This window comes from Macrotis lagotis, chromosome 5 (assembly GCF_037893015.1).
Source record: "Macrotis lagotis isolate mMagLag1 chromosome 5, bilby.v1.9.chrom.fasta, whole genome shotgun sequence".
In the NCBI taxonomy this organism is placed as follows: domain Eukaryota; kingdom Metazoa; phylum Chordata; class Mammalia; order Peramelemorphia; family Peramelidae; genus Macrotis; species Macrotis lagotis.
Window position 1 is genome coordinate 232649057 of NC_133662.1, and position 18600 is coordinate 232667656.

The 18600-nt window shown below is 36.3% G+C and overlaps 1 protein-coding gene across 3 annotated transcripts in view; it reads right to left on the bottom strand.

The window, feature by feature from the left end:
* Window positions 1–18600, bottom strand: part of AP2B1 (adaptor related protein complex 2 subunit beta 1) — a 131101-nt gene that overhangs the window by 105127 nt on the left and 7374 nt on the right. For all 3 annotated transcript variants that reach the window (XM_074188910.1, XM_074188909.1, XM_074188911.1), the window contains exons 2-5: window positions 13501–13562; window positions 4830–4935; window positions 1906–2041; window positions 786–1031 (exon numbers count right to left, since the gene is read on the bottom strand). In XM_074188910.1, the coding sequence (XP_074045011.1) occupies window positions 786–1031; window positions 1906–2041; window positions 4830–4935; window positions 13501–13537 (525 nt within the window). In that variant the 5' untranslated portion in view covers window positions 13538–13562. The remainder of the gene's footprint in view (window positions 1–785; window positions 1032–1905; window positions 2042–4829; window positions 4936–13500; window positions 13563–18600) is intronic.

Genomic DNA, 18600 nt, shown 5'->3' on the forward strand with positions numbered 1-18600 from the left:
TCAATCTAGAGATACTGAGAAAGGTTGACCCTTAAATATTATTGTCATTTATCCCAGGTATCAAGTTAAGAATTCAGCAAAGGCTTTATCCAAAGAAAGCAGCAACATTCTTTCAATTCAAATCACTCATTCAAAATGACCTTCCCAGTTCCTGGAATAGTCAAGGTACATCCCATGGGATTTTTTCCCCTTTTTATTATACAGGCAAATGTGGAGGGGATTAGAGTCATAGAAATAGAAATAAAAGACTCAAAGACTTAAGTAACATACTGTAGGAACTCATATAATCTAATTGCAAAACACCTCTTAACCTTAACCTCAGAAACTAAAAGGAAGCAGGCCCCAGAGGGTCCCTGGACAAATTAAAGAAAATAATTAGAAAATAAGGACTGCTCTGATTCAATTATCTCCACAGTTATCTCATTAGTGTCATTTACTTCCATAATTTTTGAAAGACCATTTGACAAATGATTAAGGACAATCTGTTGAAGAGAATAATGAAAATTTTCACCTGCCTTCTGAGAAAATACAGGTATAGAAACAAAGACACATTCTAAGCCCATTTGCCATAAGTCTTATTTGTCTGTAGGGATTAATTCTACTCCCAGCAGTAAAAAAAAATCTGATCCAAGTATTCAGAGATCATATTTTTCAAAACTAGGTCTTGCACAGTATTCTGAAGACAAAATAGCTGATTTGATTTGGAATTAATTGAATATAATGTAGCTTTAAAAAGAAGCCCATTTTTAATAAAGTACCTTCCCATTATAGAAAAAGCATATTACCATGGGATTTGAGTCTGCAATGAGGTCCCGAAGAGAATCCAAGAAGCCTTGGTCCTCCACCATCTGGGCGTTGATGTCATGCAGCTTGGCCACACAGACTGCTGCAGTCTTTCGAACATAAGGATCTTCATCCTTCAGACACTTGCGAAGGGGCTCACACAGATACTCTGTGATCTTGTCTACCCGAATACATCCCATCGTCCTGACTGCCAGGGCACGGATTAATGGGTTAGGGTCTTCACAATCCTATGAGAAAAACCCTAAGTGTTCACATTGTGACCATCATGTAATAAGGATGGCTTCCATAAGCCACACAAGAACACCACCAACCTCTCAGGTTTAGAGATTTTCCAAAAGCAGCTGCCCTAAAGAGCATGCTCAGATTTAGAATCCAAATCTCCCTTCCACGGTTGTAGACAGCAGATCCTCAGCATCTGGTTAACTGTTGAGGAGCTAGTTCTTTTGTTAATTGTGCTACCAAATATGGCAGTCACAATGACTTAGAAATACTAACTTACTCTTTTCTCTCCATTACCAAGAGAAGTTTCTTTAAATATTACCAATGTGTACTCCTAACAACTATTGTTTCCACATGTAGTCACATGGGAAGTGGGTAAAAAGAGGGGCAAAAGAAATTCTACATCCTGATTTGTTCACCTTTTAGACAGGGTCTAACAGAGGGTCCACAGAATGATATCAATTCTTTTATGGAAAATCTGTCACCTACTTTTCTAAAATGTAGACTATTTGCATTTGCCTTATTCATTAGTTCTCTTGCATTAAGAAAGAGGAGTCACACTGAGAGTTCAAAAGCAACCTGACCTTCTGCAACCATGCATGATGAAATGTCTCAGCTGACATGCTCCTTTTCACCTGCTAAGAGGAGACTCTACTGGACTCACCTGGCAGGCAACAGGCCTATGGCTTGAGGTCGCCTGAAATCAGGGCTTCTAAACAATGTCTTGGATTCCTAGGACAGTCAGTCTCCTAGCCATTGCTGGTACTACTCTGAGGTTGTGAGTTTGTGTAATCCTTCAGAACACAAAGCACTTACGTGTCCTCAGTACAGACACCGACCAAACCAGAAGACACGTGGCAAGCAGACTGCTAGGAAAGCTACCTTCACAAAACTGTTGACAGCCATGATGGCCATATCTGGCTGACTCTTGGCGTAGTTCATCAGATACAGATAGACAAGCTTCTTTAGCTCCAGATTATCCGTCTGCATACAATTCACCACATCTGGAAAGAGAGAGCTGGGAGTAGGGATAGGGAAAGAAGAGGGAACAAAGGTTATGTGAGAGATACCAACATCTATATCTGGTGAATAAAGCCTGAAATCACATGTGCTATGAAACCCAGGGAAGACTTTCTGTGATAAGTCAGAGCTGCTAACTGCTAACTCCAACTTTTGTCATTGTGTAGAAATGACTATGGATCCCCTCTAGCTGGATCAGTGGAACGCAGGGACAGCAAAGTCAAATATGCTGTAAAGAGCATAAGGCTGGATCTAATAACAAACTGACCTATACATAGCAATCCCAGAACCATCCCTGCAACTCAAAAGTGATGAATTTTTTAGTTATGGCAATTCTCAAAGACCATCTATAAAATCAAAGAGGAACTGCAATCTGCATTTGTGAAAGAAATCACAGATTATTGAAGACTGAAGCCCAAAATGGTGGCCAAGTATTAATATCAACTTCTTGAACCTATTTTTAAAGAGGGCTCTTAAAATAAGATATATTATCACTTATAAAACATAAGCCACATATTACTTTATCATAGACAGCAAGGACTGTTTCCTTGACTTGTTCTATTTAGGGTATAGTACAAGTTTCATGCATAAACTGGTGGTCAATGAAAAGTCTCTGACAATGATAAACTCTACTACTACTACTACTACCATGTAAAAACAACTTCCTATCATTTGTCAGGAAGTTAGTAAAGTCACAAAAAATCTGAAATAAACAGGTCTATTTGCAAAATCAAGATTTTAGTCCCAGAAAATCAATCTGAAGACTACAGGACATGTTCAAAAATCTCATCCTGAAATGTCTATGGAAAAATTCTAAACATCGATTCCCAATATCAGGACTCCAATACATCTGGCAATCTGCAAGTTGTCAATCTCTATTCCAAGTTACTTTTCAAATTGTCATCTAAATCCTAATCATTTATGAAAGTTCAGTACTATGTGCAGGTCATCTTCTCAGGTTGCAAAGAGGTTAACTAACAGATATAATGAAGCAAAAAAGCTGTGTGGGCCAGAAATGGGAAAGAAGACCATCAGTCATTCATGGTGGAAAAGGAAGCATCTGATCGTGATTAATGTGGGAACAAGTTCTACTGCACTATGGAACAATGTCACAAGAGTTTTGTTTTGTTTTTAATTAATTTGCTTAATGGGGGAAGAGAGAAAGCAAGAGGAACAGATAAAGTTTTTAAATGGTTTGTTACTTGAAAAAAAATTAAATTAAAAATTACCAAAGAAAAGTAAAATGCTATGAAGCAGAAGCTGAGTTTGAGCTGAAAAGACAAGAGTTTCTTCTTAGCATAAACAATCCAATAACTAGATGATCAGAATTGGCAGCTTAGAATTTGAATGCACTAGTGCATTCAAGAAAATTCAGCATAAAACACCAATGACATGAGTTTTAACTGCTCTTTCTTCCCACCCTGCTCCAGGATCATAAGCTGGTCTTCTTTGTACTTTGAAGTTTACTTTGGTCTTATCTACATGGACACTTCCTGACACTGGAGGTCACAATGGACCCATGCCTGTCCTTCCTGAGTGACTCTTACATTCCCTGACAAGTTTAACAAAGTGGGTTCTCACAAGGGGACAAGGCTCTTCTCTAATTTTCCTGATATCAGTTATCCCACTATCTCCAGAACTGACCCATCTCTTTATAATGTCCTCCATCTACACACATTCACCACAAACTGTTGCCCTATTTGGAGACTAAGAACTTCAGTCCTTTGGAGGCTGTAGCATTCCAAAGAATACTGGTATTTAAAAATGAGGTGTTAAAAAAATGTTATCAGCACTAACTAGTCTAATCAACTGTTCTCATTTTCAGTTCACTGTCCTTTTACAATGTCTGACCAAAACCTAAGCATACAAGGGACAACACTGGGAGTTCAATTGCTTATCAGTCTAGACAACAGACATTCTTCTATTTGAATCTTCCTATGGAAACAATTAGGACAAATTCTCCTGAGAGATGACAGATCTCATTCAGGAGATTTCTGAAATGTTCTAAGGTTTGATACAAACAGTGCAATGTCATTCACAACAGGAACATTTCAATTATCTCACCAACTGTAAAAGATTTCTTCTTCCAGTTGGACATTGTCAAAAACCTCCTCCATGACACATCTCGTGAGCCCAAGTGTCCCTATTTTAGACCTTTTAAAAAATTACTCATCAGATGATTGAATAATGGCATTTATGTCATTACACGTTGCAAGGAATCTTACATATTCCAGCATATGCATGGCAGAGGAAAACCTTCAAAGACTACATTTTGTTACACAAAATAAAACATTTTTTGTGATCAACCAAAAATAGGCTCAGTCACTCTCTACATCTTTCAGTCAAATGTGTGATCAAAAAGACAGAAGCAACTGTGGAATATCCATCGTGAAGACCTGCCCTGTATGTCACGGTCTCGTACTTTCAAAGTCCAAAGCAATTATGTTAAATCACAGAACTGATAATAACCCAGCATATGAATTCTGGATTCCTAAAAAGCCCAAAATGCTGCCTTGAACTCAGGAGGAATCATGGGAACTTCTGCCTCCTGACCATGGCTAATCCCAGATGCAAAAAGTGGCTGGCTCCCAGATCAGCATTCAACAAAATCAAACTCACCATCTCCTCCTAGGACATTATCCAAAGCCCAGGGAGCAATTACAACAGAGTCCATCCTGACCCAATTTAGAGGTGCAATTAATTTCACCAAAGGAAGTGCAATTAAAGGGGTGGCAGGGAAAGCAAACAAAAAAGAAAGAATGGGGGGGGGGCTCAGGACCCCTTACCTGACATCCTTCCCCACTGTCATGGCTGCAATCACTTTCTTGACAGCTTCTTTCCTTTTCTCCTTCTTTTCATTGTTGAGCTCTGCCTTCAGTTCAAAGATCTCTCCTATGAGAGATAGAGACAAGAGAGAGAGAGAGAGAGAGAGAGAGAGAGAGAGAGAGAGAGTCAGTCAGTCAAGAGAGTCGCAGAGCCAAGGAACTTGGACCAATGCTGACCTTCACAAACAAACAAAACCAGAAGAGGGATCCAGTGGAGATGTAAGATATACATAGATAGATAGATAGATAGATAGATAGATAGATAGATAGATAGATAGATAGATAGATAGATAGATATACATATACATATATATGTATATATGATAAGAGACTCGGCATATAGAATGGTATGTGAAAAATTCTAAGTCCCAAAAACTCATCTACTAGGCCATGTATAAAGACCAAACCAAACTAACAAGAATCCTCTTAATGTATGGGTGAAGATGAACTTGATTTTTAGAACCTCAGTACTCATTCAACTGATATAAAAGTACCAGATACATCATGATAGTCTTAGTATTAACATGTTACAGATTTTTTCAGTGTATCTAACAACAAAGGAAATTATGTATTTTACATATCAAACAGATGACTATACATATTAAAATTATCTGGTTTAAATGTGTTTAAAAATTGATAAAGATAAAAATAAAAACCTCTTTATGGAAGCAGTTGGAAAAATCTGAACTTAAGCCAGCAAGTTACTTTTTCAAAAATAAAAGTATAAGTAAAATAATTTATGTAAAGCAAAGAAAAAAGGCAAAAATAGAAGTTGCATTCTTTATTATAGTTTTTAAAACATATAATAAATTAAATACATTGTTTCAGAGCCAATTATAAATTTAGCATATTAGCTTCAGAATTATCCTGGTTTTTTTTGTCTTCCTCTAAACTTAATTCTGTTTTCTTCTGTACATTTTAACCATCTTCTTTCTTTTCTTTTTCTGAGGTATCACCAGCTCACCATTAGTCCCTCAAACTCACTCTTCATCTACCTCTCTATCAGGACATAGGTAGTTACCATGTTACTTACGGACATCCTCTGGAGTCATGGCTGGTCACTATAGCCTTTCAAAGTTATTTTCCTTTATAACGTTGTAATCATTGTGCAAATTACTCATATTAATCTGTTTATTTCATTCTTTATCTATCTATATCTATATCTATATATCTATATATCTTAAAAATCCTGCCAAAATTCTTTCAATCCATCCTTTTCATCATTTTTAGGTCACAGTTGCAATTTACATATTATTTGTTCCCCAAATGATGGACACTCAGTTCTTTTGATATAATAAAAGTGATGCTAGAAATGTTCTTGTCCATATGAGACCTTTGCCTCCATCTTTGGAAGATATATGCTGCTCTGATTTGCTTGTGGGATCTTTTATATCTAGATCTTTTATCCATTTAGAGCTGGTTGTGGATTGCAGTGTGAGATATTAATCTAAATGAAATTTATGCCAAATGATTTTCCAATTTTTCCCAGTAGTTTTTTGGTCATGTATTGACTAGTTATCCAAATAAATATGTTCAATTAATTTGGAATGCCATTTTCCTAATTTATTCCACTAAGTAACTTTTATTTTTTAACCAGTATCAATTACTTTTGGTGACTGCTGCTTTGTAATATATAGTTTATGATCTGATTCTTCAAGGACATCTTTCTTCTCACTATTTAAAATTATTTCCCTTGAGATTATTGACAAAATTATGCATATCCTTAGAGTCCACTTCCAAACATATGCTCCAGAAATTTAATTAACAGGATTATTTTGTTCCTCCAGAATTTTTTTCTCTCCAATTATTTAGGTCTGATTTTACCTTTGAAAAGAGTGTTATATAGTTACATTCACTTAGTTCCCTGTGTGTCTCTTGGAAGGCAGACTCACCAAGAGTTTCAACTCTCTCTCTCTTTACTCCTCAAGAGAAATCCCTTTACAGGCACTAATGTACATTGGTAGAGTTCTAAACTGATCCAACCATTGTGGAGCAATTTGGCACTATACAAACGGGCTATAAAATTGTGCATATCCTTTGATCCAGCAATACCACTACTGGGTCTGTATCTCAAAGAGATCATTAAAAAGGGAAAAAGACACACATATGCAAAAATATTCATAGCAACTCTTTTTATGGCGGTAAATAATTAGAAATTGAGGGGATGTCCATCAATTGGGGAAAGGCTGAACAAGTTGTAGGATATAAAGGCAATGGAATACTACTGTTCTGTAAGAAATGCAGGTAGATTTCAGAAAATCTAAAAACACTAATGTATTGATTCTGAGTGAGGTGAGTAGAACAACAAGAACATTGTACATTGTAAGAGCAGTATTGTGTGATGATCAATTATGCTAGACTTAGCTCTTCTTAGCAATACAGTGATGAAAGATAATTCCAAAAGACTTGTGATGGAATATGTCATCCACATCTAGAGAAAGAACTATGGAGTCTGAACAAAGATCAAAGCATACTATTTTCTCTCTTTAAATTTATTTTTGTTTTTTTTTCTTCTTCATGACTTTTTCCTTTTCTGCTTTTTTTCGCAAGGTGACTACTATGAAAATATGTTTAACATGATTGTGTATGTATATCTGATATCAGATTGCTTGCTATCTTGGGGAAAGGGGAGGAAGGAAGGGAGGGTGAAAATTTTTACAAAAATGAAATGTTGAAAATTACTTTTTCATTGTAATTGGGGAAAAAAATTCTACCAAAAAAAGTTTCAAAAAGAAGGAAAAAAACTCAGCAAAACTAATCAACACATGGAGTGAAAGAATAAAAGTATCTTCTGTCTCTTTTTTTGGGAACAAGTTTAATGATCAAAATTTTGACACAAGTTTTTATTGTTTGATGTTATTTTTTTCCAATTACACTATTACAAACATTGGATATACTCTTTTCCTAGCTTTGCTTACTTCACTTAGCAACAGTTCTTATAAGCCCTTCCATGCTTCTTTGCTTTCATTGTATTCATCACTTCTTACAACATAGAAATATTCCATTGCATGACTCTACCATGTTTTGTTAAGACAGTCACTGGGCATCTTGTTTCTAGTTCTTTGTTACCACAAAAAAATGCTGCTAAAAATATTTTAGTATATGTGAAGTTATCCTGTTAATTAAATTTCTGGAGCATATGTTTGGAAGTGGACTCTAAGGATATGCATAATTTTGTCATTCATTTGCATAAATTTAAATTGCTTTCCAAAAATGGTTTTTTTGCTCCCAAACTCCACCAGCAATACACTAATATACTTGCCTTTTCACAATCTCTACAAAATTAATAATTCCTATATTTTGTCTTCTTTGCCAAATTGTTGAGCATGAAATTTCTTGCTTGTTTTGATGTATATTTCTATTATCATTAGCAATCTGAAACATTCTTTAAAATGGTTAATGATCTGCAATTCTTTTGAAAACTGTATCTTTTTACTACTCATTTGTTCGGAATACCTTTTGGTTTTAAATATTTTTCTTAGTAGTCTCTGTCTTAGATAAAAATCTCATAGATATTCGAAAGAAAAATATTTTCCCCAATTATTTCTCTTATCTTAAATGCATTAATTTTGTTTGTGTAAATGTTTTTCTATTTCATTTAATCAAAATTATCCATTTATGTTTTACAATTGCTTTACTACAATAAGACATCAACCCTTTGTGCATAGCTGTGAAATTTATGATCTGCTCCTCTTCTAATTTTTAAATGGTACTGATGTAGACAAAACTGGGCATGGGAGGGATGAGATCAGTTGGAGGCAAACTTTGTAAATCTTTTGTTTGCACTGTAAAGGGAATCTTCTTTCCTTTATCATCTAATTTAGGCCACATCTGAGAGCCTGACCTTCAACCTGATTTGGGTTACACTGTTTTATGGTGGGACAACCAGGGAGCACAGGTCCTGGAAGACCACTCAAAAGAGACCCCTCCCCAAGAGGCAAAATCTCCAATGAGGGATTTGGATCATTCCCAGGTCACCACCCCCTCCCATGTGCTCTGGGAAAGAATTTAAGGAGAAGGAGGGGCTAGGTCCCTTTTACCTTCCAGTCTCCTGTTGAACCCTGGCCAGCTGACCTGGCCAATTCAATCAGCAATCCACATGGTCTTCTCTTAAACTCTTTCTAACTTTTCTATCCATTTCTTAATATGCTGTAACTTCCTTTAATAAATCTCTATTTTCTTTCCAAAACCTGCATTCCCAATCCTGCACAGGGCAGAAGTGAACCCAAGAAACAAATCAGCAGCTACAGTATGATATTTAATATTTAGTTCATGTACAAATTTTAATTCAATTTCATTTTTCCTCAGTTCCAAATTCTCTCTTCCCCACTCATTGAGAAGGCAAGAAATCATTTAACTTACTGCAGAATATAGAACAAATTTTGTCAAAAAGCTCAATTTCTGCCAGTCTGCTTTCTAATTTTCCCTTCAATTCTTATCAAATAAGAATTTCCATTATTTCTTGAGGTTTATCAAACATTAGTCTACTGAATTCAATGATTTCATACTGTTCTTCACCTAATATGTTCCACTGATTGACTTTTCTAATTTTTATTCAGTATCAAATGGTATTGATGTTTGCTACTTCATAAAACAGTTTACAGTCTAGATATTCTGTCACATTCACTGCTAACTTTTTTCATTATTTCTCTTGAAATTCTGTTATTTTGTTCCTTCAGATAATTTTTTTTTGGTTTTTTTTTTTGCAAGACAATGGGATTAAGCATCTTGCTCAAGGTCACAGCTATTAAGTGTCTGAGTTTGCATTTGAACTCGGGTCCAGGGCTGGTGCTCTATCCACCATGCTTCCCCTTCAGATAATTTTTAATCTATTATCTAGCTCTATAAAGTATCCCTTTTTGGTAGTTTGAATATTATAGACTCAAATCTATAAATTAACTTTGATAGTATTATTATTTTTATTACAGTGGCAAGACCCATCAATGAACTCTGAATGAACTCTAGCTATTTAACATCTTTATTTTTTTAAGGAATATTTTGAAATTGAATCTATATAGGTCTCAAGGGCTTTAGTAAACTGACTACCAAATATTTTGTAGAAGTTCTATTTGAATAAAATTTCCCTTTCTGGGGCGGCTAGGTGGCGCAGTGGATAGAGCACTGGCCCTGGAGTCAGGAGTACCTAAGTTCAAATCCAGCCTCAGATACTTAATAATTACCTAGCTGTGTGGCCTTGGGCAAGCCACTGAACCCCATTGCCTTGCAACCAAAAAAAAAAATTCCCTTTCTAATGTTTCTCCTGGATTATCATATAGAAATGTTATTGGGTTTTGTAGATTTATTTTGTAGCCTGCAGTTTGATGAAGATATGTTACCTCAATTAGTTTCTTTGCTGATTCCCTAAGATTTTCTATTTAACCTACAGTGTCTCCTCTTTGCCTGTTCTTATTTCTCTATAATGTCCTTCTCTTTTCTTATTGTTGATTACTAGCATTTCTAAAACTACTAGATCACAAAAGGGAATGGGAGTACCCCTGTTTTATTCTTAAACTTACTGGGAAAGCTTCTGTTGTTTCCCATTCTAGTTACATATATTTGCTTTTCATTTTAGATACTTTTGTCATACTAAAAATAATAGATCTCTATATCTATGCCTTGTGTTTTCAGTATGAATTAGTACTGTATTTTGTCAAAGGCTTTTTCTACATTAATAACAGGTAATTTAATTATTGCTACACTGATACATTATTAATAATTATGCAGTTTGGAGCCTTTTGTTCTTAACATAATTATTAATTCCTAATGTTGAATCATCCTTGCATCCTTGATATAAATCCAATTTATAAATGCATTCAAATATTATCCAGTAAGATAACAACTGGGAAAAAGCAGTACCAGCACATTAAGATTTTCACAGGAATCAAGCACTTCTAGTGGGGTCTGTGCCATCAATATCCACTTAAACATAAAAAGCAAAAAACATTCCAAATGAAACATTACTTTTTTTTTAATCAGCAAAACAAAATAGCATAGTCAAAAGCAGTCAGTTTAAGTTGGGTTCCTTCAAAATTCAAAGCTGCTAAAATTCAGCTTTCTCTTTTTTCCTCATTTATTTCTTGAGAGTCCCAAATGAATAAACAGCAGGATTCCAGAAACACTGCATCATGAACAGCAGGAGTACCAAATCAAAACAGGATGTAACAGAAGTTATTCAAACTGTCCAATATAGAATTTAAGAGAGGATTAACCCAAATCTTTGCTTCTTTTCCTTTATTTTAAAATTTTTCAACTTTACATTTATGATAGTCCCGGTCCTAATAAAGGCCTAACTGTTAAGTGGGTGTTCTAAACAGCTGAATAAAGGAAAGTAACAGAACCCCTTGAAGGAAGAACATTAAATAATAAAGATCCTTGAAATAGTTTTAATGATATTTCTGTCATTAGTAGAGAAAATGAGAAGATAGCTCAATGAGAAGGTAGCTCCATCATCAAAGCACACTAAAATGCTGGGGTCTGTGCCATCAATATGGAAATGAAGGGAGAAACAGAATGATCCTTGAATCAATATTATGAATATCAAAAAAAAGCTAGAGGAGTAGAAGAAAGTCAAGAAGAGAAAGCCAAGTTATAAGGATTCTAGGGGAAGGTAGACACAAGTAATCCAGAACAAAAAAAGGTATAATTTTATAATAAAAAAATCAACAAGGAAAAGACTTCTACACTTCTACTTTCCTCTCTCTGCCACTAAAACACATCTTCCTTCAGTGGTGTAAATTCAGTCAGAAAAGCCTGACTATGGGAAATAAAGAAAGTCAAGGTAATATAAAGGGGACAAGGCAATATAAAAAAGAAGCAATTTAGTATATGTGCTCTCCCTGATGGAAAGGTGATTACGATTAATCTGAATTTCTGCATAAGGAAATATAAAATTCACACTAAAATACTAAAAGACAAAATATCGTTTTCTAGCCCTTTAACAAAAAAAAGATGAAAGGGAGACAACTGAAATGTCTAGTATGTAGCAACATTAAATGTTTAACTTCAAACAAGACAGTTAAAAATTCTTTCAAAATTTGGGCAGCAAGGCAGCTAGGTAACGCAGTGAATAGAGCACTGGCCCTGGAGTCAGGAGGACCTGAATTCAAATCCAGCCTCAGGCACTTACTAATTACCTAACTGTGTGACCTTGGGCAAGTCATTTAACCCATTGCCTTGCAAAAATCTAACAACCAAAAAAAAACTTGGGCAGCTAGGTGACGCAGTGGACAGAGCACCAGTTCTGGAGTCAGAAGGACCTGAATTCTTTTTTTATTTTATTTGTTTTAGGTTTTTGCAAGGCAAATGGGGTTAAGTGGCTTGCCCAAGGCCACACAGATAGGTAATTATTAAATGTCTGAGCCCAGATTTGAACCCAGGTACTCCTGACTCCAAGGCCGGTGCTTTATCCACTACGCCACCTAGCCGCCCCTATGGACCTGAATTCAAATCTAGTCTCAGAAACTTAATAATTACCTAGCTGTGTGACCTTGGGCAAGTTACTTAACCCCACTGTCTTGGAAAAAAAATTTTTTTTTCAAAATTTAAAAGCAACTTTATGATATGACAGAATCTTAAAATAACAGGAGAATCATGACAACAGCACTAAACTTTATTTGTGTCTTTTAAACATGCCCAGATGTCTTTGGGCTCTACTGACAGGAAGGAGAACTATTCAGGATAATTTCCTATGTCTATCACATAAATCCATAAAATGCAGGTAAAGGTTTGTATAAGAGACAAAATTCACCACTTTTTATTCTTGTTGTGGATTCCTGATATCACAGGACCACAAAATATTTAGACCAGAGATCATCTAGTCCAACTCTTATTTTATAGATGAAGAAACTAAGACATATTGAGGTTAAATGACTTGCCCAAAGTCACAGAGGAATGAGCAGCGGCAGTATACAAAAAGAGGTCGACTCCAAAAGCAGTATTTTTTCTCTCTGCACCAAGATTCCTATCACGAAAGTTAATATTAGACCAGTAAACCAATAACAAGAAAAGATAAGCTGCCTAGTCCAAGAAAGTTCAAAAAAAGGAAAGCTAGCCACAGTTTTCCAAGTAGGGATGTTCAAAGTAATATTTTTAGAAGAGTGAGTGAATGAGGGTTTTGGAAGGAGAGCTCTCAGTCAATGCTCCTAGTCCTACATTTGGATGGAAAAAAATCAATATCACAGCTCATGATGATATCTCTTGGCCAGAATGAGGCACCTGACTTAATTTTCAGTGTAAGACTGGAGAACCAAAAGTCATTGTGCCAAGCTTTCTTTAGGAACAAAGAATCTCTGACAGGATATTGTTATTCCAGAATACGCATCACTCTGTCATGCAATCTAAGTGTTTCTTCAGCTTAGTTAGCCAAAAGCATGGGAGATTCCCTCCCCCCCCCGCCCCCATTTCCTCCCAAGTCTGAAGGACACAGAGTTTCTTGAGCATGGCTTTAAACAGTATTCTCCCTTTTTTACCATTCTCAAACCCTGGGATTTCCTTCCAGAGGCTCACTCTCTTTAGAACAACCCTGTAGCAAAAGATATGTAAAATAAACCTCACCTGATCCACTGCTAAGTCTAAATGAAGGAATGACACTTTCTTATTTCCATGAGAATTCAACACACATGCCTGGCCTTACCTTTTTTATTGGTCGTGAAATACTTGGAGTCAGTCATTTTTCCAGTTCCTTAAGGTATATGCCTGCAATGAGAGAAGATTCTTTTAAACAACATAAGGTTGCTCCTGCCAAAAACATTCAGCATTGGAAGGAGAAAAAAACCATTGATGAGGGGCAGCTGTATGGCACAGTGGATAAAGCACTGACCCTGGAGTCAGGGGGACCTCAGTTCAAATCCAAACTCAGGCACTTAATAATTACCTAGCTGTGTGACCTTGAGCAAGTCACTTAATCCTATTGCCTTACATAAATAAAATTAAAAAAAAAATAAAACCACTGATGTCCTGAAACCAAAGACAGAAAGAGGTAAGTTGCTGAGCCTGCCTTAACTACATACAAGCTTGACATCATACAAGTTTCAAAAGCTAAAGCTAGACCTTTTTGAAAAAATGGGTAATTTATTTGGAAAAACTATTATTTTCTTTCTAGGAAAATCTGTTTTCCATCTATGCTTTTAGAGCAATCAATCAAGAAGCATTCATTCAGTACCTACTATGATGGCTGGGTGAAGGAGTTACAGAAACCCAGGTGTATGAGGCTGGATTCAAACTCCTGTCCTCCTTATTACAAGTAAATGTTCTAACCACTGAGACATCTAGCTGCCCTATATGAGGTCCCTCAAAATAAAATACTAAGAGTAGTCCTTTTTGTGGTAACAAATAATGAGCCATGAATTGAGAAATAGTTAAACAAACAAGTGAAGTCAAGAGAAACAGGAAAATACACAGAAAAACGGGTAGCTGAGATAAAACTGTACTGAGTGAAGAAGTCCCATTTCTGACACACACCAGTTAATATGACCCCAGGTGAATGATAATAATAATATTTTTCCTTCATTCTCAAAGACCATGACATCAGGCAGGTGATGTCATGACAAGCACGTGAATTGGAATTGAGTGAGGAAGGCCTGTGCTAAGTCACTGGCCTCACCTTCTCCTCCAGAATCATCTGGATCCAGTGGCCAGATATGAATCAGGATGACTGGAGATGACCCTGGATGCAGGGCAAATAGAGTTAAGTGACTTATCCAAGGTCATACAGCCATTACATTTCAGAGGCTGGATTTGAACTGTCCTCCTGATTCTAAGACCAGTGCTCTATCCACTAAGTCTATTTAACCTCAGGCAACAGTTACTCAAGTTTAAGATAAAGCAAAGAGGAACTGGGGAGGGGTGATGGGGGTACTGGTTAAAACAAAAACCAATATGCACTGTAAATGGAAGAAAAAACAGGAAAGGTGTTTAATTATAATGATATAATTAATTATATCATATATATAAGTTCAAGGAAGAAAAGAGAAAATGAAAAATGCATCTCCTTCCCTTCTCTGCAAGGGTGAGAGAGACTACAGGTGGTCAACACTATTTATTTATGGCAGAACTAGGTTGATGTATTGCTAATTTTGCTGAATTGCTTTTTTTTCCTTTCTTGTTTTTGTTAAAAGAGATAATTCTTAGGAAAGGGATATATTTGGAAATAAAGATATCAGTAATTTTTTTTTAAGGAAGGTATCTTCCCTTAGTCTTTGTCCCCTGGGAACCTAGACTGGAGGGGTGAGGGATACTTGTGACAATAGTCTTCCCCACTCCTTCCAGGACCAGAGGCCTCAAACCCCCATCCCCTTGCATTTCTATCATACCTTCTCAAGATGCTTCACAGGTCCTGGGCCTGTTCCTGGGCCCTCTGATTTATCACTTAAGTATAAGATCAATAATTATTTTTACATAAAGTCTATTATACACAAGTCATTATGGCCATCTTAGCTCTGGGGGGAGGAGGGGGAAGAGACAACTCCTTCAAAAATACAAAAAAGCTCCAAGACCACTTGGAGTTCCATTCCATGTTCCTCTTCTGCTTCATCTTCCCAGTCCTAGAACAGGATGAACTATAGGTCACTTCAGTAAGAGCTTCACTGTTCAGGAGCACCCGTCTATATTTTTCATAACCTAACAACTGGGCATATGCTTTGGAATAAGAAAGATCTGAGGGTTCAAATTCTGTCTCTGATTTATACTATGTAAGCCTGAACAAATCTCTCCATTTTAAATTGGTTTTGTTGCTGCTGCTGCTTCCCAATTCTCAAGGAGTCAGTTCAAGGAACTCTGAAGGGGATCCCCAATGGATCTGAAAAGTCAAAACTATTTTCTTTTTTTTTTTAGATTTTTGTAAGGCAAATGGGGTTAAGTGGCTTGCCCAAGGCCACACAGCTAGGTAATTATTAAGTGTCTGAGGTCGGATTTGAACCCAGGTACTCCTGACTCCAGGGCAGGTGCTCTCTCCACCGCGCCACCTAGCCGCCCCCAAACTATTTTCACAATAATTATTTTAGTTATGTCCAACTCTTTGTGATTATATATGGGGTTTTCTTAGCAAAGATACTGGAGTTGTTTGCCATTTTCCTTCTTCAGCTCATATGACAGATAAGGAAACTGAAAGTGTCAAGTGACATGCCCAGGGTCACACAGCTAGGGTCTATGGTCATATTTGAACTTAGGTCTTCTTGACACCAGACCCAGTGCTTTATAATACTAGGGAATTATTTGACTATTTAAATATTCTTCCCTTTTCCAACTACATATCTTTAGGAATCCAGACTTTCTTCATATACTTCAACCAAAACAACAAATTAAGGCAGATTCAACAAACAGATATGAGAATCCAGTATTAGGTCAGACAATAAAGACATTTCCAAAAACATGTAAAACAATGTCACTCTTCTCACTAATTTTTGTCTCAAAAATAAATTTTTTCATAGAAATGTTAACAAAATAGGCTTATTGCTATTTTTAATAAATTAATTTTTTAATTTTTATTTTAAATATGGTAAATATTAATAGATATAATCTACATAAACAAAAACTCCTTGGAGTCCCTAATAATTTTTAAGAGTGTAAAGTGGTCCTGAGATCAAAAAGTTGGTCTAGGAAATGTACACTAAACCAGTCAGAAATGCTACTGAGCCCGTCCTTTCACAAAAACCAGGACTTTCATCCTTGAAAGATTCGTGCTCAAGGAAATTTGGTAAAGTATGAGGTCAAGGCATTCTAGCAACCTCTCACTCCCAGAATGAAGATGATTTATTATGGCAGAGGACAGTCTGCAACTAATCAAACACTGAAGGAAATTCAAAAAGAGAAAATGGCACCTTACTGATATCAGCTAGCTCATGATGAATCACTGTACAACACAGCTGAACAAGCCACTCTCTTCTTTTTAACTACAATCTTAATAGCACATTTATCTGTATATAGGTTTTAACCCCAACTAGACCAAAATCTTCTTCCCAGTAGAGGGGATCTCTCTCTACCCTCATCTCAGATTCCCTGATACCTTACACTCAATAGGAACATATATACCCTTGAAGTCTTAAACAGACAAAGTTATCCATTGTGACTGCTTTTTAAATGCACAAAATAAGCTAGCTAAAAAGGAAACAAATCCAACAACCTCAAATTAAGCAGTAAACCTGGATAAAAACAAAAATTTTATCTAGCTCATTCCTTATGGTTAGAACCATATACACACTGTTGCAAACTGGATTCCAAATAATTAAATGGGGGTGGGGGCGCCTAGGTGGTGAAGTGGATAGAGCACTGGCCCTGGAGTCAGGAGTACCTGAGTTCAAATCTGGCCTCAGACACTTAATAATTACCTAGCTGTGTGGCCTTGGGCAAGCCACTTAACTCCATTTGCCTTGCAAAAACCAAAGTAAATAAACAAATGAATAAATAAATAATGGGGGAGAAGGGGAAAAGTGGGAAAGGAAAAAAGTATGCTCTATTCCAAGGCTTCTTCTCTTTTGTTATGAGTCCCTTCAACACCAGTCTGGTGAAGCACACAGACCTTTTTCAGGATGTTTTTATAGGCATGAAATAAAGTATTAAGGCAGATTCTATTTGAGGTTTTCTTGGCAAAGATATTGGAGTTGCTTGCCATTTCCTTCTGCAGCTCATATGACAGATAAGGAAACTGAGGCAAGCTGGGTCAAGTGACTTGTCCAGGATGACACAGCTAGGGTCTATGGTCATATCTGAACTAATTATATCATATGATTATATAATTATAAATTCAATTGGCCCCCCAGGAAGAGAAGAGAAAGTGAAAAATGTATCTCCTTTCCTTTTCTGCAAGGGTCAGACTATGAGTGGTCAACACTATGTATAATTATATGCAATCACAAAAGAAAGTATACAAACTGATAATCAATTTATATATAATTCCTAGTTCCCAGTCCCCAGGTTAAGAATCTCCTGCTCTAGTTTCATTTTATTCCCGGAAGTCTCTTCATTCATGGCTCAAATGTCGACTTTTTCTTAAATTCCTCCTTATATGCATACAGCTTCAATGAGATGAACACAATTACTTTTCTGCCAAAGAGGAGCCTGATTTGTGATACTTCCAACAGCTCTCATCTAACCAACACACTTAGCCTTTTAAAGAGCTACAGGTTTTTTCCCTGGTATCCTTTATCTCCTTAGTGAGCTGCTTTCTATTATTATTGTGTAAGTGTGCCCAGAGGCTAAGCAATAGAAGCATCCAAAGAAGATAATTAATAATTTACATTTTTTTCTCATTAAGATACCTACTTTCCCAATCGTTCCACCAGTTCTGAGCTAATTTCACTTTCTTTTCATCTTTTCAACAACCATAATGATGATGATGCTTGACATTTGAAGAGTATTTCTCTTAAAACGTTAAAAAGTGTTTAAATAAGGAACCTGGGAAGCAAGCAACCAGGTGAACCCAATAAAATACAGACAGAGACAGACAGACATAGGCACACACACCACCTCCAATGTAAACCAAAAAGATATAGTTGAGTTCCAAAGTATCTGAAAATTCAAAGAGCTCAAATTTTCTCCCATCTAAAATGAATTGTATCTTGAATGCAGTAGACACTTAATGTTTGTAGAACTGAAGTATATCTGATGCTCTCCAAGCCTAAATCCTATTATCTGAATTTTCCATAACCTGAAGTCCAGTGGGCATCTCTTTCCGGATTCCATTTAATACAACAAAATTCAAAGAGCATTTAATAAGTGATTGCTCCTTCACTCACTC